Source organism: Cervus elaphus, chromosome 11, assembly GCF_910594005.1.
Source record: "Cervus elaphus chromosome 11, mCerEla1.1, whole genome shotgun sequence".
Classification (NCBI taxonomy): Eukaryota; Metazoa; Chordata; class Mammalia; order Artiodactyla; family Cervidae; genus Cervus; species Cervus elaphus.
Window position 1 is genome coordinate 32,700,290 of NC_057825.1, and position 26,507 is coordinate 32,726,796.

The 26,507-nt window shown below is 36.8% G+C and overlaps 1 protein-coding gene across 3 annotated transcripts in view; it reads left to right on the top strand.

Annotated features, from left to right (window-relative positions):
- Positions 1-19,840, top strand: part of HADHB (hydroxyacyl-CoA dehydrogenase trifunctional multienzyme complex subunit beta) — a 28,091-nt gene extending 8,251 nt beyond the window's left edge. For 2 of the 3 annotated variants that reach the window (XM_043917381.1, XM_043917378.1), the window contains exons 5-15: positions 4,124-4,168; positions 6,040-6,139; positions 9,176-9,263; positions 10,409-10,596; positions 10,931-11,111; positions 11,652-11,773; positions 14,325-14,404; positions 14,482-14,529; positions 15,242-15,329; positions 15,649-15,723; positions 16,292-16,519. In XM_043917381.1, the coding sequence (XP_043773316.1) occupies positions 4,124-4,168; positions 6,040-6,139; positions 9,176-9,263; positions 10,409-10,596; positions 10,931-11,111; positions 11,652-11,773; positions 14,325-14,404; positions 14,482-14,529; positions 15,242-15,329; positions 15,649-15,723; positions 16,292-16,504 (1,228 nt within the window). In that variant the 3' untranslated portion in view covers positions 16,505-16,519. Of the gene's footprint in view, positions 1-4,123; positions 4,169-6,039; positions 6,140-9,175; positions 9,264-10,408; positions 10,597-10,930; positions 11,112-11,651; positions 11,774-14,324; positions 14,405-14,481; positions 14,530-15,241; positions 15,330-15,648; positions 15,724-16,291; positions 16,520-19,065 lie in introns of those variants that run through there. The other variant, XM_043917380.1, reaches the window with a different exon arrangement.
- The last annotated feature ends 6,667 nt before the right edge of the window (positions 19,841-26,507 follow it).

Below are 26,507 nucleotides of genomic sequence, written 5' to 3' on the forward strand. Positions count from 1 at the left end.
TGCTTTCTGCCATTACGGTGGTGTCCTCTGCATATCTGAGGTTGTTAATATTTCTCAAGGCAGTCTTGATGCCAGTCTGTGATTCATCCAGCCCAGCATTTCACATGATGTACTCTGCATATAAGTTAAATAAGGAGAGTGACAATATACAGTCTTTACGTACTCCTTTCGCAATTTTGAACCAATCTGTTGTTCCTCGTCTGGTTCTAACTGTTGCTTCTTGACCTATATTTAATGTGTATGTACATTGTGAAATGATTACCATAATCAAGGTAATTAACATATCCATCACCCCTTATAGTTTATTTATTCCTTCTTTTAAGGTGTTTTCAAAAGGAACCTTTGTGAATGTAACCCAGTAGGTAATACTATTGCTGAAAGTGTTAGTCACTTAGTTGTGTCCAACTCTTTGTGACCATGTGGACTGTAGCCCACCAGGTTCCTCTGTCCATGGAATTCTCCAGGCAAGAATACTGGAGTAGGTTGCCATTCCCTTCTCCTGGGATTTTCCCAACCCAGGCATTGAACTCAGGTCTCCTGGATTGTAAGCAGATACTTTACCATCTGAACTACCAAGGAAGCCCCTAATAATATTGCTGCTGCTAAGTCACTTCAGTCGTGTCCGACTCTGTGTGACCCCATAGATGGCAGCCCAGCAGGCTCCCCCGTCCCTGGGATTCTCCAGGCAAGAGTACTGGAGTGGGGTGCCATTCTCTTCTCCCATAATATTGCTAGTCAACTAATATATAAATAATACTTTCATGAAATTAATACAGAATAGGTCAGTAGTGAAATAGCGTGGCAGAATCTGTTTTTCATCTTTTCTCGTGAGCTAGTCTAGTGTAGTGTTAGACTGAACAAGCTGTATTTTGAAAACCTAGTGTGGGACTAAGTAGCTTGCTTCCAACAGATGCCCTTTCCTCATCTGGAGAGAAGTACATTGTTTCTATGCCTCTTCAGAAGTTTAAATACTGAGACTATGGGCCTGTGGGCACCTTGAAGGGACTTTAATCTGCTGCTTTGGCTTTCTGGAAGTTATCAGAATTGGAGTTGATGGACTGGTCCAAATCATTGTACAGCACAGTCCCAAATATATGGAATAACAATGGTCCTAGACCAACCCTCAAGTCCCCCAGAACCTAACTACTGTTCCCCCTAGATTTCCTTTCTCCTTTTCTGTTCCCAGCTGAGGCCCAGTCTGTCTAAAAGTTGATGATGGACTTTGGGAACTAAGTGAAAATGAAATGAAACATTAGTTGTATTCTGTTAAGATTGTTTTGATGTTCACGTTTTGAACTAGCAGTCACTAACTTAAAAACAAGCTAAGAAAAGTTGAGTATCTGCTAAAAATAATGAGACCTTTCTATACTAATATGGAAGTATCTTGGAGATAATGTTAGGTGTAAAAAGCAAAGTTCAGAGCATTGTGTATAATGCCACCATTTATGGAAGATATGGACATGTGTATGCATGTGTGTGTATGTATATGTATGTGCACGCATGCATGCATGTACATACAGAAACAAGAAACGTTCGTTTTTAAACAGTGGTTTAGGACCTAGAGAGTATCTTCTTAGGTAAGTAAATGGTGAAGATTCTTCACCCTCTTATCTCAATATGATACCTTTCTTGTATGGACACAACAGTAGTAAGAGTAAGAATCTGAAGCTTTAGCAGCAGAAAAATAATGTGAGGGGATCCTTGTTGTATTTAGCAGCAGCAGGATAGGAAAAGAAACTTCCGTCAAGAGAAGAAAATTCTTGACTAGAAACGCCATTTTTTGGTAAACGTTGTTTGTATACTGTGTAGAAGTTTGAGTCCAACTGTTTTCACTAGTCGTTGAAAAAATATGAACATGCTCAAAGATATCATTTACACATTTCCTTTGATAGTTGTTATCAAACTATCAAAGGTGAAATTTGATTTGAGATATTTAGCACATTGGTATAGGTTTTATTCCACTTGTTATTTTTTATTATTATGTTTTAGTTTAATTTAGAATCCTAATTGAGGAAGAAGATAAAGTTCATGAGTAATTTAGTAGCACAGAGAAGAATGTTGAGTAATGATAGGCAAATATAGTTAATAGAGAAGAAGGAATAAAAATTTTAAGGTACTATTCATGTGCAAAACAAAAATGACTAAAAATAATACACAGAGAAGAATTTATAAAGAAGACAAATAGTTAAATCATATTATTAATCTTACGATTGAGGTAACAAATGAGTCTTCTAAAAAATAATTTTCTAGATGGAAAAAGATTTTTTTCTGTTTAATTTGCTTTCAGCTTTCAACTTAATTTGCTTTGCTTTCAACTTGTGTCACTTGAAAGACCTATAGATATTTTGGAAGTATTTTGGAAGCACTGTTAGGAATATACTCCAGCAGTGACATGTGGGAATCTTTCAGCATTCTGGCTGAGAGGGAGTTACAGGAGCATGAGAAGAAAAATTGTAAAATGATAGATAATTGTGGTTTAAGCATTTTAAAATTGATACACTTTTGTCCAAGTTACTCTGCTGTAAATTTTAGGGAACTGGTTTTCCCTATAAGATTTTTAAAATCACTGATGGTTCTTCTAGTGACTCACAGTAAAAAAAAATTTCTGAATTTTCAGGTTTTAATTTTCAGGAATTTAAAGAATAAATATTCTTATTTAATCTAGATGCGTCTGGAATATTTCATAGTTCCAGAAAGTAAAGAAATGCTTTAAAAAAAGGGTCATGTCAAAAAACACAGGACCAACCTAAAATAACTTCCAACGACAAAAATTAGGAAAATTTTCTTAATAAAATAAATTATAGTAGTATAATATTATACTATAACTCAAAACATTAGATATCTATGAATCCAATCTGATATAAATAAATGATTGAATAAAGAAATAAAAGAGAAAAGACAAGTCTTTCTTGAAGAGTTTCAATTAATAAATACAGAAGGAATGAGGGAAATAGATAAATCATCACAGGAATAGCTGCTGCAACCAGGATCTAGGAATGAATGCTAAAATTAGTGGGTGAGAAAGGTTAAGAAGGAACAAAATATTGGCATAGCCTCAATTCTCTCCCCCAAAATATTTATTAACTACTGTGAGGATTTTAACATGTGTCCACAAATTCTTTGTTACTTTTTCCACTAGGAAGTGGAGCTTAATTCTTCCCTTGAGCAAGGGCCAGAAGCGACTCACTTCTAATAAATTGAGTTCAGAAAGGGAAAAATAATGAAGAAAACTGGCAGACACTGCTTCAACTAAATGATCAAGTTAATGTCACTAGTAAGAAGTTATGCTGGTTTCACGTTCACTCTGATAAGAAGCAGAGGGTATTTTACCTCTGTGATACTCTTCCCTGGTGTCCATAACCCCAGTCTTCCAAGTGTCAGGGTCAAGGAGGATAAGGAAAGACTGAGAAGCTGTCACAAAGTGGAGGAGATTAAGGGAGCATGACAAGTAAATGCATGGACTGGAACCCGGAACAGACCAGTAATAGGGAAGTAGTGGAAAAACTGACGAGGTCAGATCAAGCTTAGCGAGTAGTAGTGTGCTGGTGTTAATTTCTTAGTTTTGACAAGTGCATCATGTTTACATAAGATTAGCATTAGAGGAAGCAGGGTGAAGGGTATGGAGGAACTCTGTTCTTTCTTTCCAATTTGTAAAACCTTAGATAACTTCAAAACAGAGTTTTCTTTAAAAGTCCTAATATATCCCTCATGTCCCTTTAGACCTCACAAAATAACTAATGAATTTTTTAAAAATAAAAGGGAACATAAATATACATTTCATGTAGGTTTGAACTAATGTTGGAAAAAAAAATAAAAATAAAAGGGAACTTAAAACAATGGGGTTTAGTTTTGCAGAATATTTGCCATATGTCATGCTGAACAGCAAGACAGTGGGCAGGATTTTTGTTCAGTTCTTAGCTTAAAAGGAGTCAAGACTTGTCAGAGTTTTAAGGATGACAAATAGCAAAGTCATACTGTTTCTTTGTTTGAAATGATGTTAAGTGCTTTTATATTAATAGCAGCTTATGGTTAGCTTATTTCTTTAGACATTTCAAGTAGAATGAAAAACATTTTTTATTAAAGCTCTAGGCTTTTGGTTAAATTATTTATTTTCTTCCTCCAGATATAAAGACCTGATGCCACATGATTTGGCTAGAGCAGCACTTTCGTAAGTAAATGCAATTACATTTTAGATCTTATTTCAATAAAAACCCTTTTCTCCAGTTTTTACACTTGAAATAGCATGTCTAATAGAATTCCCATAGCTAAGATATGTTAACTTTATGCGGTGAGAAAAAGCACTTAGTAGATTATATAAGAGTCATCTAGTCTTCATTTTAGCCATGTGTGTTACACAAATTCAAGCAGGTGGTGAATGTCAGTGATCTTTATTTTGCAGGCTTGATGATCTCTTGGCATGATAGTATTCCTTAATGTACTGTAGCTAGCTGCAGGTTATAAACAGTGTAGGACTAGATTGATCAGGCTAAAAACCAATACGTGTATTTGCTGGTTACCTCAGAAACTTCATTACTGTATGAGGATAGCTGAACAGATTATGCAAATACAGATGCAGAACCTGTGTATACAGAAGACCAACTGTGTACTAATGGCATAGTACAGCATCCTCAGAATTTCATATTCATGGTGGGGTAGGGGTGGAGGTATGTATTTATCTAGAAAGAAGCCTAGAATGAGACATGAAGATTCCTCATTTAGCTTTAGTAATTGTTATCATTTTGCCATTTGTGCTGTGCTTAGTCACTCAGTCATGTCCAACTCTTTGAGACCCCATGGACTGTAGCCCATCAGGACCCTCTGTCCGTGGGGGTTCTCCAGGCAAGAATACTGGAGTGGGTTGCCATGTCCTCCTCCAGGGGATCTTCTCGACCCAGGGATTGAACCCAGGTCTCCTGCCCCAATTTTTTTTTTTGCCATATTTAGTATTTTTTTTTCCCCCAGACCAGGATCTGGTCAAAATTCATATTATTATGCAAATGAATATATCTCTTTAGTCTCTTTTAATTTAGGACATCCCCCCAACCCACTCCCCATGATAGTGACTCTTTGAAAGGTCCAGGCCAGCTGTTTTGTAGAATGTCCTACATTCTGGATGTATTTTTCTAGTAATATTTAACTTTCCTCGGTGAATTTCCTGTAAACTGGAAGTTAATCTCTAAGCTTGATTAGATTCAGGTTGAACATTTTTTGGTAAGAATGCTTCACAGGTAAAGCATATGGCTATTGCATCATGTCAAGAGGCACGTGATGTGTAATGTTAAATCGAACTCTTCAGTCAGAGTCGTCAAACCACCAGATCTTTTGGTGATAAATGTGCATTTTTTTTCTTTTGCAATTAGTAAGTCATCTGTAAGGTGATATCTTAACACCATATTCCCCAGCAACCTTTGACCAAGTGGCTTTAGCATTTATTGATAATTTTTGCCTGGATTAGTTATTACATTAGAGATTATAAAATTTTGACTTTACTTATTCTTTTATTCCTCCTGTATTTATTGATTGATATTTTTATGTAAAGAGCAGCTTTCCTTTTCAAAAAAATGATGTGTTTATATAGATATTTCAAATTTAAATTTAACATATTTGGGATTTTACTTCATCTCTTCAATTTTCTATTTGTTTCTCTTTTCTTTTTGACTGAAAACTTTGGTTTATGTATCTGTTTATCCTATTCCAGATTTTTTTTCTTTCATTTTTTATTGGAGTATTGTTGATTTACAGTATTAGTTTCAAGGGTACAACAGAGTGATTCAAAATTTTTATAGATTATATTCCAAATTATTGATGATTCTTCCTATTTAACTTTTTATTGCCAATTGAGCATCAAAAGTTGACTTTTTAAATCAGTCTTTGATAGTGTGCCACATGCTTGTCAAATTAAGGAAAAGATACAGTCTCTACTTTTTTAAATTCAAAGTTAATCTTTTAACCAGAGTTAACTGTAATGTTTTATGTGATGATCTGTGGCACTGTCTTGAATGTATGAAATGTTTTTTTGCTTTTAACTTCTGCCTGCAGGGGTTTGTTGCATCGGACCAGTGTCCCAAAGGATGTTGTTGATTATATCATCTTTGGCACAGTTATACAGGAAGTGAAAACAAGCAACGTGGCTAGAGAGGTGAGTCAAACGTTATGTTGTTTGAAGAGATTGATAGGAGAATCAGTTTGAATTTTAGTTAATAGAATTTACTCTTTAAAAGCTATTAAAATTCACTAAAGTTATATTTAATTTAAAATGTGATTTTACTATTTGAATTATTTTATATTTAAAAAAATTACATAAATCAAATGATGTACACTATACTAGTATAGGTTTATGCTGTATTATAAATCAAATCAATTATTTGAGCTGGTTTTGGATATGTTTGTATTTCTCTTAGGAAAACAGAGATTTTGGCAAAGCATGGCTGATGTGATTTTTTGTAATGTGAGATATAGTGACCTCCAGTCAACTTAAAATTTCCATTTTACAGAGAACTTATTTCATATCCATGGTTTTTGTTGGAGGGAGTTGTGCTTATTCATATGTTCTCTTTGACTAGTGGGCACATAGGGCATTTTTTTTTTTTTAACTATTTCATAGGAATTTACCTTTACCCCAGTTGGCAAAGCTCCATGTACTGTTTATTGAGCAACTGAGATAATGAGAGGCCTTGGCACTTCTGTGGCATGTCCCACAGTCATTTCGTAATGAAGACTCCAAAAACGTTTTCTGAGCTTTGTTTCCATTCACAAGTGGCTATTTGGATGAAGTTGGCTCCAAAGCACATTTCAGTGTGCTGAGCATTTTCTGTATTTCTAGTTTGTGCTTGCCATACATACTATTGCGTTCAGTATAGTTAGAAGGGCCTTAACTTTCACAACTGTCAGCCAAGAGAAAGGAAAAGGAGTAGGATGGAAGTATGTGTTTTGTCTCACCTTTTTACTCATCAGTAACTGTTCAAAAGTAAATGTTCAAACTGCTGAAGGCCTGGTGTTACTCAAGTCCACAATAGTCAACTGTTGCATATTGTAAGGGAGGCAGGAAAGGATTAAGAACAGGAAGAGGTTTTTTTTCCCCACCTCCTAATTTTTTGGAGTTTCCTTGATCTTCACACTTCTAAATGTATCAAGCATGACAATTTCATGAATATATCAAATTATTCATAATACATTTTCAGCTCTTACATTCTGGAAAAAAAACCAAAGTGACTCTGACAAGAGCACTTAAAAGTAAATGTTGAATCTGTTTCAATTTTCTCTATATATCTATTCTATCTCAACATTAAAGCCTTGTTTTTTTCTAAATTTTTTACCTGGAAATTTTATATCCATGTGCAAATCTCAGCTATTGATTGACATGTGGTAGATCCCTCTCCTGGCCCTGTACTAATAATACTAAAGGCTGAATTCAGGGAATATTAGAATGTCTTTTTAAAGTCATTTTGCAACCTGAAGGCTGCTATAACATCCAGCAAGAAAACTTTCAGAACCTCTTGTCTGTGGTAACAGTGTAATAATAAAATCCTGAAAGGCTTCTGATGCTGAGTTCCCATGAATCTGACTTTAATGAATGCCTCAGCTTATTTCCCTGCTCTCCAACTTACCTAAGAGACATCTTCCTCCTTTCCCTTCACTGTACCATCAAGAGCCTAAGCTTGCCTTGAGAGCTATTCAAACTTTAAATAGAAGCACGGAGACAAGGTTCACCAGCAACCACTTCTATTTAAAGTTCCTTCAGTCCTGAGTCACTTGGGGTCAAGGGTGTGACACTTGCTAGAAAGGATTGCCCGAGGATCAGGCCATTACAACCTGAGTGCCCTTTACCCTTGCCTCACTGGGGAGCTCTTTTCCCCTTCCCGGTGGAGACTTGCCTTTCTCTTCCTTTTGGATTGGTTTACATCAAGAGCCTGACGTGCAGTTGCCAGTAGGTAGTTTTTAGCAAAGTGAAGTATAAAGCTGAAAATCAGTTAAGAAACAGCCCTTTAATCTAGGCTTTGGAAGCATGTTAATCTTACCAAATGATAGGAAATCTTGTATTCTGAGGATTGTTAAATAGTTTCAGAAAAAATTAATTCCCTTAATAGGAACCAGAGTTTCATAGTAAGTGGTGGTGGTCGGGGACATGAGGTGTTGAGAGCTTTGTTTGTATTTATTTATTTATTTTTTTTTTTTTGAGAGCTTTGTTTTTAAAGTGAAACTTTAATATTATAAAAATAAGTATTGAATATTTTATTTTTGTACCTATGCATCAGTTCTTATACATGAACAAAAATAGAATCAGGCATTCATTGCTTTTTTGGCAGTGTAATTAACTCAATAAATAGTATAATAAAATAATAGACATCCTTATTTCCATTTTTGCAAGATTAATGGAGGGCCTCAGTTTTTCTCAAGGTCCTTCAAATTAATTCTCTTTTGAAACACCTCTTATGTCATCTTCCTGACCAGTTTCCTTGTTTCTAGTTGTTAACTGGTCCAGTCCTTATTTTTCAGAGACTCACTTGTGGCCCAGGCAGTTTTCCAGAATTTTTTTCATTCACTTGAACTTTTGGATATTTGGCATGTTTTCCAACTCGGCTTTGCTTTGGATTGACAGTGCGCTATCTGAAATATCAGGCAATCACTGAAAGTAGAGACGAACGTAGAGCAAGCCAGGGACCTGTGTGGGAATCTGTTCATGAATGGTCAACTCTTTAGAAATTATTTTCATGTCTGATGACTTTGCTTTACTTCTAAGCCTTATAACTGCAGGAACACAGGTCATGAGAATCTCACCCCATGATATATTTCATCATTCCACCAACCATATGTAGCAGGTTTACTTTAGGTCTATTTGAAAATTTTAAATGAGTTAAAATCAAATTATATATTAATGTTCTTAGAAGCGCTGGGAAAAGCATTGCTAAGAGAGGAGGTGAACTGCCAGAGGACTGTAGGCTTGTATACCACACTAGAAAATTGCTGCAAGGAATTTGGCAGTGCTTGTTGATTAACGGCTAGATAAAAAATTCGTAAACCATTTCCGTGATGGGCTTAGTTGTATTTTAAATATTCCTCTGTGAGATATTAGCTCCTTTCCTGATTTACCATACAGTGAAGTACTGCTCGCAGCACCACTCACATATTGCACTTCCTTTATAAGTGATCATTGCATTCACTGTATTTTCTGAAGGCTGCCCTCGGAGCCGGCTTCTCTGACAAGACTCCTGCTCACACTGTCACCATGGCTTGCATCTCTTCCAACCAAGCCATGACCACAGGTATGTTTTTTTTTTTGACAGCAGAAGGTACATGTTGGTTCTCCTTTGTCTTTTCTATGATCATTAAAAATTATTCTTAACAGAAATAAATGATCTCTGAATTTGTGTGTTTCAGAAAGTAAAGTAGCATTTACATTTTTTGATTTTTGACAGTAGTTCTCCACCTTTTTCTTGTCCTCCATACCTGAGGACCACAACCATTCGTGTAATTTCTCCGTCAGTAGTGTGGCTGGCTATCACAGGGGTTATTAACTGGAGGGCATGCTTCTGGATTTGAGGCCGGAGGAGTTTATCACCTGCTAGGTTTTAAGATTAGGTGATTCTAGCATGATACTCCCCCACAAAGATGGTGGCCCCCCTCCCTCCACCGTCATCATAGGGATAAATCACTCACTTGGATGGGACAGCTCTTTGCTCTACTTTTCCCCCACATCTTGGCCTTTTTATAATTATTTACAAATTCTCACAACAAACTGAGCAAATCTGTGGAAGATTTTGTAACACCAGCCCTTACTGTGAAGAGACAGGAAACCTGAAAGATACAGTGATCATGTGCTCTCTTAGTGATATCAAGGCCAAGTGGCCAGCATACCATAAAGGTGGCAGGGAATGAAGCTGGAGGCAGAAATGGGGGCATTCTCCACTCTGCACAGCATGTGACTGCTTCCAGTTAGAGCAACATAGTACTTGCCAGTGGCCGTAAAGAGGGCAGGGGGCTGCCTTACATCTAAAAGCCAGACTTTCTCTAGCTTGTAGTAGAAACTGAAATTCTCTTTATAGGAAAAAAAGTTGTTACTGAAACTGAAGCTGGGAGCATATGAAATATGCCACATGTTCTGCTTTAGAATATGATTTGTGTGAGAATTTGTGTGGATACTTCCGAAAGTTGATATCCCTGTAGCCTGAATGAAACTTGTTTTTCTCTAGTGTGTTGAATGTATTTTGAGTCATTCCAAAAAATTATCCTAATCCCTCTGAAAAGATAAATACCTGAATTACACATGTTGTACAATGTTAATAACTATTGTACAATTTTAAAATCAAGCCTAAATTTAAGAAAAAAAAAAGAAGCTTAAATTGCCAGTGGTCTGTTAATTTATGCAAAAGATGCTCATGTGCATATGACCTGTACCTGTGCCCTGTAGCTGTCGGCCTGATTGCTTCCGGCCAGTGTGACGTGGTCGTGGCAGGTGGTGTAGAGTTAATGTCTGACGTCCCTATTCGCCACTCAAGGAAAATGAGGAAAATGATGCTGGATCTCAATAAGGCCAAGACTCTGGCTCAGCGACTCTCTGTAATCTCTAAATTCAGGTTGAATTTCCTATCTCCAGAGGTAAGACTCGTGAATGCTAATATAAAGACGTGTGTTGCCAAAGCATCCCACTGCAGAGATTTAGTGTTAGATAAGATGGCATGGGTTCAGTTACATTGTAATAGCTGCAGATTCTGTTAGTTACAAGGAAAGGTTAATTATTAGGTCAAGATGAAGAAAAAAATAGCAGTTAGAAGATTTGAATTTGTAAACCCTTTTTAGAGATACCTTGCTCACAAAGAACTTCCCTTGTCCCGGTCTTGATTGATCGTAGACTTTAACTTTCCCAGGTAACCCTAGGTGTGGTATAGCACCTGTTCACAGTGTACCTGGTCCCGAATATCTCCTTTCCCAGCTTCCTGCAGTGAGTGAGTTCTCCACCAGTGAGACTATGGGCCACTCTGCAGACCGACTGGCTGCTGCCTTTGCTATTTCTCGGGAGGAGCAGGATGAATACGCACTGCGTTCTCACAGCCTGGCCAAAAGAGCACAGGATGAAGGACTTCTTTCCGATATTGTGCCCTTCAAAGTACCAGGTAAAACAGTTTGCTCAGCTTTGTAAAGGGGAATGCTTCTTGATATTGTTAGGGAGTTCTGAATTTCTTCTAAAACTCCAAAAACCGTAAGTGACTTTCCAATGAATATTTCCAAAATACTCAGCTTTTATTCTTAAACATTGACTCAGGTTTCAATTTTTGTTGTAACATATGTAAGCATTTTAAAGAGATGTTCTATAAGTCTCCTTTAGGTCTGGCAGATATATTTTAGTTCTTATGTACATGCCTGTTTTTAAAGTTCTGTATTTATAAGTCTTCTGTAAAGAAGAGCCAAATGTAAATGAATATCTTAAGTAAATAAGATATCCTTTTTAATGTTAAATCATTTAGATTATTTCCCAAATGCCTTAAGAGTTTGCTTTCATATTTGGTAATGTCTTGTTAACTATAAAGAGCTTTCTTTTTAGTGAATAGTTATGGTTTACATTTTATTTGTTCTTGTAATTTTAAAGCATATTTCTCTGGAGAAGATATATAATGCTTATTGATCTTAGAGTTAAAAACTTCATATTTTTATAGGAAGAGATACAGTTACACAAGATAACGGCATTCGTCCTTCCTCTCTGGATCAGATGGCCAAACTAAAACCTGCATTCATCAAGCCCTATGGCACAGTGACAGCTGCAAATTCTTCTTTCCTGGTAACTATGTGTGCTATATGTATTTACTAGTGATCTTTTATATTTGTGTATTCTGAAAAGGAAAGCCTAAAATAGATGTACTTGTGTGTATTACGAATAGAGACTTAAAAACCTGCTTACTTAGATTTTCCTGGTGGTGATGTGGATAAGAATCCACCTGCCAATGCAGGGGACACAGGTTCAATCTGTGATCTGGGAAGATTCCACAGGCTGTGGAGCAACTAAACCTGTGTACCACAACTATTGAGCCAGAGCTCTAGAGCTCACCAGCCACAACTACGGAGCCCACCGGCCACAGCTCCTGTGGGCCACAGCCCACACGCCAAGGGCCTGTGCTCCACGGCAAAGAGAGCTGCCACAACGAGAAGCCTGCCCACCGCAACTAGGGAGTAGCCCCCACTTTCCACAACTAGAGAAAGCCCTCACGCAGCAACAAAGGCCCAACACAGACAAAAAGAAATAAAATATACTTACTTACTACAAAGACTATTAAAATAGAATCAGTTTTTAAAGCTGTAGAAGTCACCTGATCTGGTCACCATTCTAATACAAAAAAACCATTCTCAAAAAAAAAAAAAAGCTGTTCTCTTCAGTCACTTCAGCAGTCAGAAAATTTTGCCTGCCTGTGCTGGGCACTGGAGATAAAAAGTTAACTGTAACGTAGTGAGAAAGTTCTGTGATGACTGCAAGCATTGGCTCTTGGAGAAGATACATAGTTGGGTAAGTCAGAGAGTCTTCTAAGAGGAGGTAATCCTTGATCAGGTAATCTTGAAGGACGAGTACAAGCCAGTTCAAAAAGTGTATAAAAGGCCTTCTAGGCAAAGGGAATGGCAAATACAACTTTGGGAGTTAAGAGAGCAAAGGGCCTCTTTGGAGAAAAGCCTGGTTGGAGCACAGGATATGAATTTACGGAGTCGTCTACGACTTGGAGGACAGGGAAACCTGGCGTGCTGCAGTCCACGGGGTCACAGTCAGACACAACTTAGCACCTGAGCAACATAAGACTTTGAAAGTAGGCAAAGAGAATGACAAGATACTTTTTCTAGCTCTGATTGTTAGAAAATTATGTTTTATGCTGACCCCCAAGTTACTTTCCGATAAGCATCATGGAGTAAATCTACTCTCATTTTTGGTTGTTCTTTTACGTATATGCAGATAGCTTATGTCCTTGCTTGGGTTTTTTTTCTTTCCTCCTCTATTAAATGTCCCTCTTGACTCTGCTTCTGCTTGTGAGATGTGATTTCCCTCCTCCTACTACCTTGGGTGCAGTCTTCAGGATATAGTTCATCTGGTCAGTGTTTCTTTTTACAGTATTATTCTCCTACCCAGACATACAGTCTAGAAAGAAACATAGGCAAATGTTTGACATATTTGACCTTGATAAATGACAATTTAATGCCTGCTCTTGAGCTTAGGAAAGGATGCCTGAGGTAATTTTAACAGGATGGTGTACCACCTGGTGAAGCCTGAGCAGTGAAGGACTGGTTAGGAGGTTATTTCTAAAACCAAATTGGATGATAGGTTCATATGGCATCAATTATACTCTTGGCAGATCTGAACCCCCTTGAATACTTGTGAGGTGTGCAAAAGGTTCAGGTTTATTCATCAAAAATCAGAAACACAAGTCATTAGAGGTAATATATCATAGATACATGGGTTTTCAGAGATGCAGTTAATGTACCATATTCATTGCAGGTTTTCACAATTGCACATTGAATATAGTAATGTGGTGTTATTATGTATAGTCACCTGTGTTTCCAGACTTTCTGGCCACCTTATTGGTAGTGGCTGCATAGCCTCTTCAGAGTTACTGAGTTACAAAAATATGGTCTGAAATTATGGTAGAGATTGTTTTAATTTTGTCAATTCTAGAGAGTAGTTTCTTTTCCTTTGGAATTTTTGTGTGTGTGTGTGTGTGTTTTTTTTTTCTTTTGAGCTTTTTCTTTTGAAACGGTAGTAAAGGGCTTTTGTGAGTAGTACTAATTTGTCCCCCACTTCTCAGTTGTCAGTGGGAAAAAAGCATATGTGGTGTTTCCAGAGAGGGAAGACCATGGTCCTTATATTCTCAGCTGTCTACCTATTTCTTCTTCTGCTTGGTTTGCTTGTTATAGAGCCTTTAAATTGAAGAAAATCATTTATAAGCCACAGGCAGGAAACAGCTGAGAAGCAGTCCAGAAAATATAAAAATAAATCAGTAAAGAAGAGATTTGGGGGAGGATTAACTCACAAAATTCCTCATATTCTGTGCCAAACACAAAAATCTTCTAGTTCATTATGAATACATATTGAGTTACCAATTCTCATCATTCATTTTGATAATTATGATACTTTATTAATAGACTTTTCTACCCTCATCTGCCAGAAATTGGTCAGTGTGTATGTATCTAAACTGTGACTTAATGATGGATAAAATGAAAAGATTTTGTTACAGAGAGTCGCTCTGTAAGTGTGATGCGTTGGTAAATTTAGGAACAGAGGATAGAAGATGGCTGAAGAAGTAGCACCAGATAGGCTGCAGTTATTTAACATTTTGTTCCGATTAACATTTCAGACCGATGGTGCATCTGCAGTGCTGATTATGGCAGAGGAAAAAGCTCTGGCCATGGGTTATAAGCCGAAGGCATATCTGAGGTAAAGTAAGTATTCAAGTAAGTTTCCTGTGGTTTCTTTACTTTAGTAGAGAGCTCACCCTTCTGTTTTTTACTTAGGGATTTCATGTACGTGTCCCAGGATCCAAAAGATCAGCTTTTACTTGGGTAGGTAGCAATGTATATTCTTGGATTATTCTAGAAAATATTGGTTACCCATGTTTATTACATAGATTTTAAAAGTATATAAAGCACTGAGTTCATAATTTTTGAACTCATAGTTTTGTGAGTTGGGTTTTTAAAATAATAATCCTTTATGTTGTGTTATCATTTTATAGTTTTATCACTTTTCTACTTTTTCCTATACTTTTCTATTACAGTTATCATATATATACAACTTTTTATTCTTTATTACATTAAGATGTCATAAGCATTTTTTTATACTGCTACTTACTCTGCAACACAATCAGAATAGCTTTTTATAAAAGCCTCCTAATGTTTAGATAGACTCCTCTCCCTTCCTCACAAGGCTGTACCCTCACTAACCTCCATCATGTCATTTAACTAGCTATGCCCCTTATGCTCTGCTGTTTGAGCTCTGTGTTCTTCTGACTCTTCACATTAACTTGCCCTTCTCTTTCATTGTCTACTTGCTTGTTATCTCTTTCTCTGAGTCTAGAATATCAACTGCAGAGGGCAGAGGCCATGTCTGTTCAGTTTACTGTTGTATCACCAACACTTTGTTTGTACAGTAGAATCAGTGAATGAGTAGAGGACCTTCTAATAACTATGTAAAATTCAGTTTGGGGAATATGAAAGAGTTCTTTAGTTAAAAATGAAAGTTTTAATATCGTATCACTGAATTTTTTTTTTTTTTCAGACCAACATATGCTACTCCAAAAGTTCTGGAAAAGGCAGGATTAACAATGAATGATATTGATGCTTTTGAATTTCATGAAGCTTTCTCAGTAAGTCATTTTAAAGACACATATCAAAGGACTATAATCATTTAATATGCGTGAAACAAGTAGAGCTTTATGTTTGAAGTACTGACTTAACACTACTAGGAGGAAATCCAGGGCTACACCCACAGTGTTGAAAAACATATCTTTTGAAGCTATCTCTTGGAGTCCCTTCAGAAGTATCAGGTTGTTTCTTTAGAAAATATTCACTGAAAACTGATTTAAAGATTTGCTTAGCTCTAAAATTAGACAAACTCATGCAAAAAGGAAAGCCTTGAGGGATTTTACTACAAGATGGTCCTTATTGAGTTATTTTCCTTTCTAGGGTCAGATTTTGGCTAATTTGAAGGCCATGGATTCTGATTGGTTTGCACAAAACTACATGGGTAGAAAAGCCAAGGTAAGTTTCTGGTTAAAAATATGCTTGAGGAAAAAAAGATATGCTTGAGGGATTTTCCTGGCAGTCCAGTGGTTAAGGCTCCATGCTTCCACTGCATGGGGTGTGGGTTCTATCCCTGGTGGGGGAATTAAGATCCTGCATGCCACACAGTGTGGTCCCCCTCCCCCCCAAAAAAACCTTTGAATTTCCAAAGCACTATAATATTTGGCATTTTAATACCTGCTAATAAAAATATGAAGAGGAAGGCTGCTGCTGCTTAGGAAAATTTTTGTGTGTTATTTCATATATTTATTTCTTAGTTGAAAAATAGCTCCTGGAAATTCTTTGGAAAAAGTAAAAGCAAAAATTCAAATTGTCTTTTATTCATCTACTCTGATGTCAGATGAAAAATAAACAGGGCCCTTGGCTTTCAGAATTGATTTGGAATTTCTTTCATAGTAAAATAGCATATGGTGGGTCTTTAAGATAATTACTTCCCTCTATTGCAATTACTTCCTGTTACTCAGAGCCTGGCCTGATTTTTAAGTAAACTCACCTTTTTATTTGTGTTTATTTTTGTGGGAGTCAGGTTGGATCACCTCCTTTGGAGAAGTTTAACAACTGGGGTGGATCACTGTCCCTGGGGCACCCGTTTGGAGCCACTGGCTGTCGGCTGGTCATGGCAGCTGCCAACAGGTTACGGAAGGAAGGAGGCCAATATGGTCTGGTTGCCGCCTGTGCAGCTGGAGGGCAGGTAGGTCACAGAAGCTTAATAGGAGCTTCCAGAAAGTTATTTTCTTAGAAACAAACTCATCCAAGAATGTTTGATTTAGCTTAATTCGAAACAGTCTTAGAGTGATTTTTCTGATGACACACAACTGGAAAAAAAGTCCATTTTTGCGGGCCGGGGAGTACAACTTCAATCCTAAGAGTTCTTGGAATGAAAGAAGCTATTTAAGTCCAAACTTTTTTTTCCCCCTAAAATAATGTTTACAGATTTTATTTGTAAAAGTTACATGTGCTCATTATGGAAATTATGGAAAATACAAAAAGTATGTAGAAAATAAGACTAGAATCACTTATAATCCCCTCATCAGACACTATCATTATTCATACTTTGATATATTTTCTTCTTTAATAATAAAATTTTGTTCATTTATTTAGTCACCTTGAGACCTTATCTATAAAATCTCTCCAAGAGGAAAATTGTCTTTCATGAGAACTGAACTATGCAATGGAGAATTAATTTACCTCTGGATAACTTATTGCTATTTAGCTGGGGAAAATTATGTTTTCTACAGATTTTTTTCTATCTCTTTTACTTGTGCTACCGACAAAACTTCCTACCTGTAGTGTTTCACTGTGGGACTACAATCCAAAGGCTGGCTGGCTGTAATCTGTTTGTTTTTTTTTTTTTAACCCTGCTGGAAACAGATTTGATTTTTCACCAGATAACAGAATCACTCTGTTGCCGACCAAGATGAATAAGATATGTAAAAGTATAAACATCTTGCATTTTAAAGCCTTTATTTATGGCTTTTCTTCAGAGACTTTGAAAAAGCAAGGGGTCAGTTATTTTTAGGTTAGAATATTTTAGACTTCATGATAGGAAGTATTTTCTAATCTGGGTAACTTCGTTTACGGAAAACCATGGTTGGTCAGGACTGGAGCCCTCCTCCTTATCTTTCTATGATTCACTGGGGGAGATAACTGGTGCACAACGTTGTACATAGTGCGTAGTCCACACCGGTCAGTGTCCTTTGGTTTTGAGTGTTCCCTAATTTTTTAATCTAGCACATAGAGGATTAGTAACCTAATACTAGATGCTTTTGTAAATGAACAAAGAATACTATCCAGTGTTATTACTTTCCTCTAGAAGTTTAAGGGTAGTGAGGAAGGCGATGATGCATTCTAGACACTAGATTCAACTCGGCATTGTTTCATCAAGAGCCACATGAGTGCTGTATAGACATGATTAGATCAGAGGAGGAATCCATCATTGGATCTAGAGCAGGAGTTCTTAGCTTTGGCACTAGTAACACTTTGGGCTAGGTAATTCTTTGTTTGGCTGGCAGGATTATGCTGTGTGTTGTAGGGTGTTTAGCATGGTTTCTGTCCACTAGATAACAGTAGTAAACAACCCTCCTCATTACCCGCTCTACCTGTCTCACCATATACACACAGTTGGGACAACCAAAAATATCTCCAGACATTGCTAAATGTCCTCTGGGGTGGGTGGGGAGCAAAGTCACCGCAGTTGGGAATCACTGATGTAGAACAGTATAAAAGATTTGGAACATGAAAATAACACTGCTTAAATAAAACAGGAGAAGGACTATTCTAACTTATTATGTATCCTTCTAGGACAACTCCAAGTCGGTCAGACCTTCCCACCCCTGTTCTTTTGTTTGCTTGTGCTTGTATCAAAACAGTTTGTTTTGAACTACAGTGTATACTAGATTGAGGATAGATACCATGTAGCAAAACCTTGTACCCACACAGTATTTAACTAGGTGCCTTATACATAATAGTTGCTTAATAAATATTGTGGGGATTGAATTGAATCTAGCAGTAGGGAGATTAGTTAAACTATTAACTGGATTGATAACAGTCCAGAAGAAAGAATGATTATGATTATCAGATAGGATTTAGACACGTGACATCATACATTTCTATACTAGGTTTAACCTAGGGAGGTAACTGTACTGTGCCTAGTGCTTGGGAAGGGGTTTTCTACCTTTGACTTTTGTGGGACTGCAGCTCATCATCTCCACATGCATAGAGTAGTAAAGAAGAGACCAGGCTTTGGAATCATCTGGTTTCAAGTCCTGACCCTGTTATTTGATAGCTTTCTGGATTTGAGTGAATAATGTAACCTTTTTTACATTTTTAAGTTAAAAAAACCCCATTTTTCTCATCTTTCTCACAAGAAAGAAAACTGTTGTCAAATTCACTGTATCATGTTTATTTTTATACAGCTGAAAAAAAGCCACTGTAGCTTATTTTAATAGCAACCACTTATGGAGCATCTACTAGAAATCAGATTCTACCAGGCAGACTTTGATACACATGTGTATGCATGTATGTGTGTGTGTGTGGTATATGTACACACACACATTGTATGCTATTGCTTAATTTAATGCTGACAAAAATACTTTGATGTGGGCACCAGGAGCCCCATTTTATAGAGGAAGTTAAGGTTCAGAGTGGCTAATAACTTTCCCAAGATCTCACAGTGTTTGAATGGCAGAGTCAGGATTGAGTTCCAAAGCCTGTACTTTTCTCATGGTTCTCTGCTGCCTCCATACTGGCTGCATTCATTGCCTCTCATTGCTCTAATTGGACTTCTTTTTTCTTTTACAGGGCCATGCTATGATAGTGGAAGCTTATCCAAAATAATAGATCCAGAAGAGGTGACCTGGAGTTTCTGTGCAGCACTCGGCCTAGGCAATGCCATTTCAATGCACTATTCAATGACATCTCTAGTTCCCAGCTCCTCTTAGGAAAGCAGAATTTGTGGCCTTTTGTTCAATACTTTGCAATTAAGCCTTTCCAGTGTTCTGAGCTTTCCAAGAATCACAGCGTACTACTCTTTCAGGGATCCCTTAGTTACCAGAATCTCTCACAGTGATAAGTTCAAGCAATTGTGTTTGGTCTCTATTTTTATTAAGGACTGAATGAGTGGCTGCAGTTTTGGAAAGAGACTAGGTGAGATTTGGGATCACCTTTGTGGCATTTGCAAATTATAACTCATTCGTATTTGTGACCTAACGATAAACATTTTCTATAAAATACAAAACCAGTGTGCCTAAATTAACTTAATTATGGGAAAATAGTTCAGAATCTAAGCATCACTGAAAAATCTAAATGTTTAGATGTATAAATACCTTGTTAAAAGTGTTAGTTGCTCAGTCGTGTCCAACTCTGTGACCCCATGGACTGTAGCCTGCCAGGCTCGTCTGTCCATGGAATTCTCCAGGCAAGAATACTTGAGTGGGTTGCCATTCCCTTCTCCAGAGGATCTTCCTGATGCAGGGATCTAACCCGCATCTCCTACATGGCATGCAGATTCTTTACCATCCGAGCCAACAGGGAAGCCCGTATTGGATAATCTTAATAAAGTAGAAAAGTTTGAGAACCATTTGCCTTGTTTTATTAGAGGTAAGAGGTGGTTCTCTTGTTTTAGGGACAGATTTTGCCTTGGACTGCTCATTTGTAACTTCTAACCATTTTGGTCTACCATGAGGCCGCTAGGAACATAAAGTCCTGCTTTAGAATAACACCATTTTTTCCCCATTGCCCAACTGAAGTAAATTTATTTTATTACTGTTTGGAGATGTTTCTGTTTGCCAGGCGTAAAGAAATTTTAAAAATTCGGTCCACATACTAAAATTCCTCTCAGTTTTTTGACAACCAAACTGCATCGAATAATGTGTGCTCATGCTTTGAAGAAGCAAAGTCTCAGCTGCAACCATTTATGTGAATGATGTTTAGATATATGAAAGTTACTGGCAATCAGAATCATTCTCTAGTTCAGGAACAGTTTGGGCAAGGGAGCAAGTGCTAACCTTTTAAAAGGTTATTTGAGGATCCCAGCATCATTTCCCCATGATTTCATTGGTAAATTCTATATAACGTGAGTTTTTAATGCTGTAAACCAGTGTATTTACAAATCACAAGTATTAACTCTAGATAAGTTAAATATAAAAGGTAAAAAACTCTTTGCAATTTAGGGAAAAATACCGCTATTACTCTTAGGTTGGGATGGGTACTTTTTTTTAAACAAGACAGTAAAAGTGTTATCAAAGAGAAGATGTATAAGTTGGCTTAAGTTGAAATAAGAACGTTTGTTCTTTATATGATAGAGTAGGAAGACAAGCCACAAATGTGGTGAAGATACAGATATAACTTAACAAAGAATGTGCATATATATATATGTATCTTACAAAGGTATATCATATTATACATGTGATAGAGATATCTTTTAGATCTTTGTCATATTTATAGATAGATATCTTATAAAATATGTATGATATAGATATATTTTACAAAGGATCTGGGATGTATACAGAATTCCTGTAAATTAGTAAGAGGAGAGATAGCATAGTAAAAACTGGCAAAAGATATTAACAGGTATTTTTTTAGAAAATAATATACAAATGGAGAATAAACATAAAAAGATGCTCATATGCTCATTAGTCATTAAGAAAAACCAAACGAAGATCATGATGAGGTATTACTTTATGCCTACCAGACTGGCAAAAATGAACAGGACTGAGAACACTAAGTGTTAGTGAGAATGTGGACAATAGGGACTTTTTATACCTGCCGATAAGAATGCAAACTGATACCACCATTGTGGAAAACAGTCTGGCATTATCTTGTACATTTGAATATGACACATGGCTTATAATCCAGCATGTCCGCTCTTAGGTATATTTCCTGAAGAAACTTGCACACGAGTTATCAGGAGACACGTACAACAGTGATGATAGCAGCATTGCTCTTTAATAGCAAAATATTATAAACAACAAATGTTCATCGACAGCAAAATTTCAAAAACAAGCAAAACTAAGTATACTACTAGGCTGCCTACATATGAGATGAAAATATTTTCCAAAACAATTAAGAAAAAAAGAGAAGTCTTATTGAAGAATTCCAAATAATATGTATAGACCCCACACTCCAGGAGGTGGAGCATGCCCTTCCCCAGGTGAGTGTGGGCTAGACTTAGTGACTCAACTCCAAAGAATAAAGTATGAAGATGGAGAAACCTGGCAGACACTAGCTTAACTAAGAGCCCAGGGTTATCATCATAGTGCTGGCATGTGGATATCACAGACCTGGTGGTACGATGTACCATCAAAAGGGCCCTTCTCCTTAGTGGTATTCTTTCTGAGTACCCATAACCTAGTTGAATCTTGAGACATCAGACTAAACTAAATCAAACTAAACTAAACAAAATTCTTGCCAATACTCATAACAATCAAGGTCGTGAAAAACCGTCACAGACCAGAGGAGGCTAAAGAGATCTGACAACTAAAGGTAATGTAGTATCCTGGGTTGGATTCTGAAACAGAAAAAGGACACTAATAAACTGATGAAATTTGAATGAAATCTGGAGCGAATAGTTTAAAAAGGAGCCCAGATAAAGGAGCATATATGTGGTGAAATTATTTTTGAGAAGAGTGCCAAGACTATTTAGTGGGGTAAGGACAGTATTTTCAACAAATGGTGTTGGGAAAATTGTATATACACATGCAAAATAATGAAGTTGGACCCCTGCCTTACATTGTACAAAATGAACTCAAAACAGATCAAAGACACAAACATAAGAGCTAAAATGATAAAACTCTTAGAAAGAAACACGGGGAAAGCTACATGATACTGGGTCTGGCAGTGACTCTTGGATATGACACCAAAAGCACAGGAGAGAAAAAAAAATTGGAGTTCATTAAAAAATGTTGGTACATCAGAGGACATGTTGAAAACACAACGTGTGAAATGGGGGAAAATATAAATCATATCTGAGAAGGGTTATTAATTCAGAGTATATAAAGAACTACAACTCAACAGCTAGAAAAACAATTTAAAAATTGGCAAATGATTTGAATAGACATTTCTCTAGAGAAGATATACAATGAACAATGAGTGCATGAAAAGATATTTTGCATCACTAATCATTGGAGAAATGCAAATCAAACTATGACTTCACAGCCAATAGAATGGCTACTTAAAAAAAAAACCCTGAAAATAACAAGTGTTGATGAGGATATGGAGAAATTGAAACCTTTGTGTACTATTGATGGGAATTTAAAATTGTGCAGATGGAATGGAAAGTAGTATAGCAGCTCCTCAAAAAGTTAAAGGTAGAATTAGCATATGACCTAGCAGTTTCAGGTCTAGTATATATACAAAAGAATTGAAAGCAGGGTCTCAGAAATATTTATACACCCATGTTCATAACAGCATTATGCACAATTACTAAAACTTGGAAACAACTCGTGTTCATTGATGGACCAATGGATGAATAAAAGGAAGGCAATCCTGTCACATGTTACAACATGGATAAACCTTGAGGATATGCTAAGTGAAACAAGCCAGTTACAAAAGACAAATACTGTATGATTCCACTTGTATCAGGTATTTAAATATTCAAAACAAATTCTTAAGGACAGTAGAATGGTGGTTGCCAGGGCATGGAGGGGTGATGAGTTGTTTAGTTGGGTACAGAGTTTCTGTTTTGAAAAAATGAATTCTGAAGGTTGGTCGCACAGCAATGTGAATGTACTTAATATTACTGAACTGTGTATTTAAAAATGGCTAAAGTGATAAATTTTATGTGTGTTTTATCATAGTTAAAATTTTTTTTTAAGGTAAGAAAACATTCAGAACAGAGGTTACCTCTAGGTGGGGGGCAGTGGAACTGGATTGGAGAGGAGCACATAGGTTAAAGTTATGTACTGTTTCAAAACATTTTATACACCCGCGTTATTTTCATTTGCATGACTGCTACAAAAGCCCATCCTTGGCTGTGGTGATTACAGTTGTCTCCTTGATGTTTGTTCTTAAATAGCTGAAACTGGTTATATTCTTCGTAAAGATCCCAACTTAAAGTGTCTTTTCATGTAAAACTTTAATTACACTCTCTGTTCCACCTGATAACCAATTGCAAGTGGAGCCTTTATTTGCTCTTATTTTCTTTCAGACTTTGGAAGTTTGGCTTTCCTACCCTTTCCCCACGGCTCTCCCCTACCCTCAGCTGTTTGCCTCCAGCAGTCTCTGCTTCCATCTTTCCTGAGAGAAGAATTCTAATTCTCTGCCTGGCTCCTCCCCGTGTCCTTTCTCAGTTTTGTATATTTCTTCAGGCCTCTCAAGTTTTGGTCTCTCTTGAGGAGTAAAAGGTGGTATCAGGGTCTCCTGGGCTTTCTCAGATTTTTAGTGGGTGACTCAGAGGCTCTCTGCCTGTATCACAGTGGTTTTCTGGGGACTCTGAACCGGTATATTGTGCTGCTTCAAAGAAGAGCGATCATTGATTGAGAGGAAATGGGAGAATGTGGGGACTGGAGGACAAAAATAGTAGACAATACTATTCTGAAAATAGATTATTGTGAAAGACAAGAAACATTCAGACATGTTGGCAGTGTTTGTACTCAATGTCATACGCAACTCGAAGCCCTTTTCCCTTTCACACTTAAAGGAATGTCAGTGATGAATTGATTCCCAAAGCAGAACTCCAGATAGAAAGTTCAGAGCTTTCCCAGAAACACCTAATGTAGTCTATCCTTCTGTACAAACTTAAATTCCAGGATGTAATTTTTTGTGTTTCCTTGCTTGTCAAGATTCTATTTTTAAATATGCAAAATGGTCAGGAAAACTGTTTGAAAATCACTTTTTTCTAATATAAAAATACAAGCTCATTATAAAAAAAATTCAAACAATACAGAGTAGAAGAAGAAAATGAAGAATCAAGTAGAGATACCCATCCTTTATACTTTGGTATCTCTCCTTTTTAATGCATACATATTTATATGGACATATGGGATGTAATTGCCTAGTATAGTATTCTGGAACCCTTTTATATTACTTAGATGTGTAGCCTAAATATTGTTTCATTTTGGTAGGTGTAGCTGTGTGTCATCATTTTTAGTGACCACATAGCATTCCTTGGGATGGATATATCCTAATTGGTTTCACGACATGCCTCTTTTTTAAGGGTGTAAACATAGAGTACTCATCCTTTGCACATTTATCTGTCCACTTGTGTACTTATTTCTTTAAGCCTTCTTATTAGAAATACAATTGCTGCTAAATCTCGCCTTCTTGGATTTACCTCCTGAGCATTCTTTTTATTCCACTTTTTTTTTAAATGAAAGCCAAGTGAACAAAGGCTTAATGTCATTTCATTTATTCATTCTAAAGTGTGCTGTTAGCAGCAGAGCGTGCCTTTGAGTATGTGTAATCATTTGAGAAGGAAGACGAGAACACGTGTATCTTCAGAAGCATGCTCAGAAAAGGAACCTGCTGCTTCTATTCTATATTACTTGAATTTTAAAAATTATAAAAATTAAGACTGTAAATGTTAATAATGTAAAAATGGAATTGAGACATGATTCTGTTGTCAGGGAAACCAGCAAGGCAAAGCCCCCACTGATTCCAGTACTGCTGCCTCCTGTGGAGCAAGGCACAGAAATATTGCAGTTGTCCTGGTGAGTTGGTATCTTCTATTTAAAAGAATGATTGAATCCATTTAGAGAAGTATTTGGGCTGATTTATAAGCAGTTAAAATTTGCACACAAATCATTAAGTGAAAGTACAGTGTATGTAAGAAAATATTTTCAATGGCATGTGGCTAGCATATCACTTTTTATTTCTAAAGAAAACATCTTCATTTCACTTTATAAAAATATTCATGAGTGAGTTCCATGGAGGTCCAGTGTTCAGGCCTCTACACTTTTACTGCCAAGGGTGCAGGTTCAATCCCTGATTAGGGTACTAAGATCCAGTAAGCTGCGTGGTGCAACCAAAAAAGAAAAAGAAAATCCATGAATTTTTAAATTAACAAACATTTATTAGATTTTTTTCATTTATTTGGCTTAAAAATTTTTCAGAGTCCTGCCATCATCTTGAGGATTCCATAAATTAACTCAGCTAGATGTCTTGGTGTCCTCTAAAGGCTTTTCTTAAATATTTCTTCTCTATATCTAGTGTTAGCTTGATCCTGTCATTTTTAAAATGTCAGTGTTTGTCATCTTTTCTCCTTAATTCTTGGCAGTCTGTGTTACCTTTCTCTCTACTTTTAAATTTTATACCTCCTGCTTATGAATGTGCTTCTATAAATGACTTTTTATATATGTACATATGTCTATGAAACTTACATATTATACTAATGTGTTTTATTTTTTTTTTCACTAATGTGTTTTATAAAGCTTAAAGAAAGAGAGACCTATTAACTTCCCTTTTGAAAAGAAACAAACCAAATTCTGTCCTTTGCCTCCAATGTTTGGAAGATCAGCGTTCCTTTCAATTAAGCCATCCTTTCTTTGTAACTATAGGGAGGGAAATAATTAGACAAGAAATCACTGAATGGTTCAAATAAAACCATTTTTATCAAATATGTAACATAAACTGTTGATTAGTTAAAAACCTGGTTGAGATAGTTTTGCTTGTAATTACTTTGAACTTTGGTGATCATTTTTACAGCAAAGGCAGGCTTATTCATTAGGTAGCTTCAGCTTGTTTTTCATGCTTTTCTTGCTTGGATAATTTAGGGGTGCGGACAGATGACTACAAGAGAAATGAATGTGACTAATGGGAAACAGAGGACTACCTTTCCCATGGGCTGAGCTCTGGGAGGGGGAAAGGGTTCAGGTCGTTGGCCAAGACCCATCCCTAGTTTCAAGGACACACCCTCGGCCTCCTTGAAGGAACACCATCTCTGCCTGTGGGTCACTCAAGAGTTTCTGTCTTGCCCACCAAGGAGCTCTCCCTGAAGCTTCTGCAGGCCCCCTCCCCTCTGCACTCCAGGCCCACCAACAGCAGTTCCTTCAAAACAATGGTTTTTCAGGATGATTAAAATTTTGATAGTGTGAAAAGGAATTTTCAGAGTGAACTGAGTCAAGGGTTGGTAGTGGTGACACCTCCTCCACCTTTCTGGGAAAGCAACAGGAAATGCTATCCACATCTGAGGCCTCTACCTTCTTCAGCCTATCTAGAAACATCCACTTGAAGAAGTCTGTTTTCCACCATTGGATTGGGACATGTATACGAAGAGGAGTTTTCCTTTTAAAGCTTTGCTGGAAAGC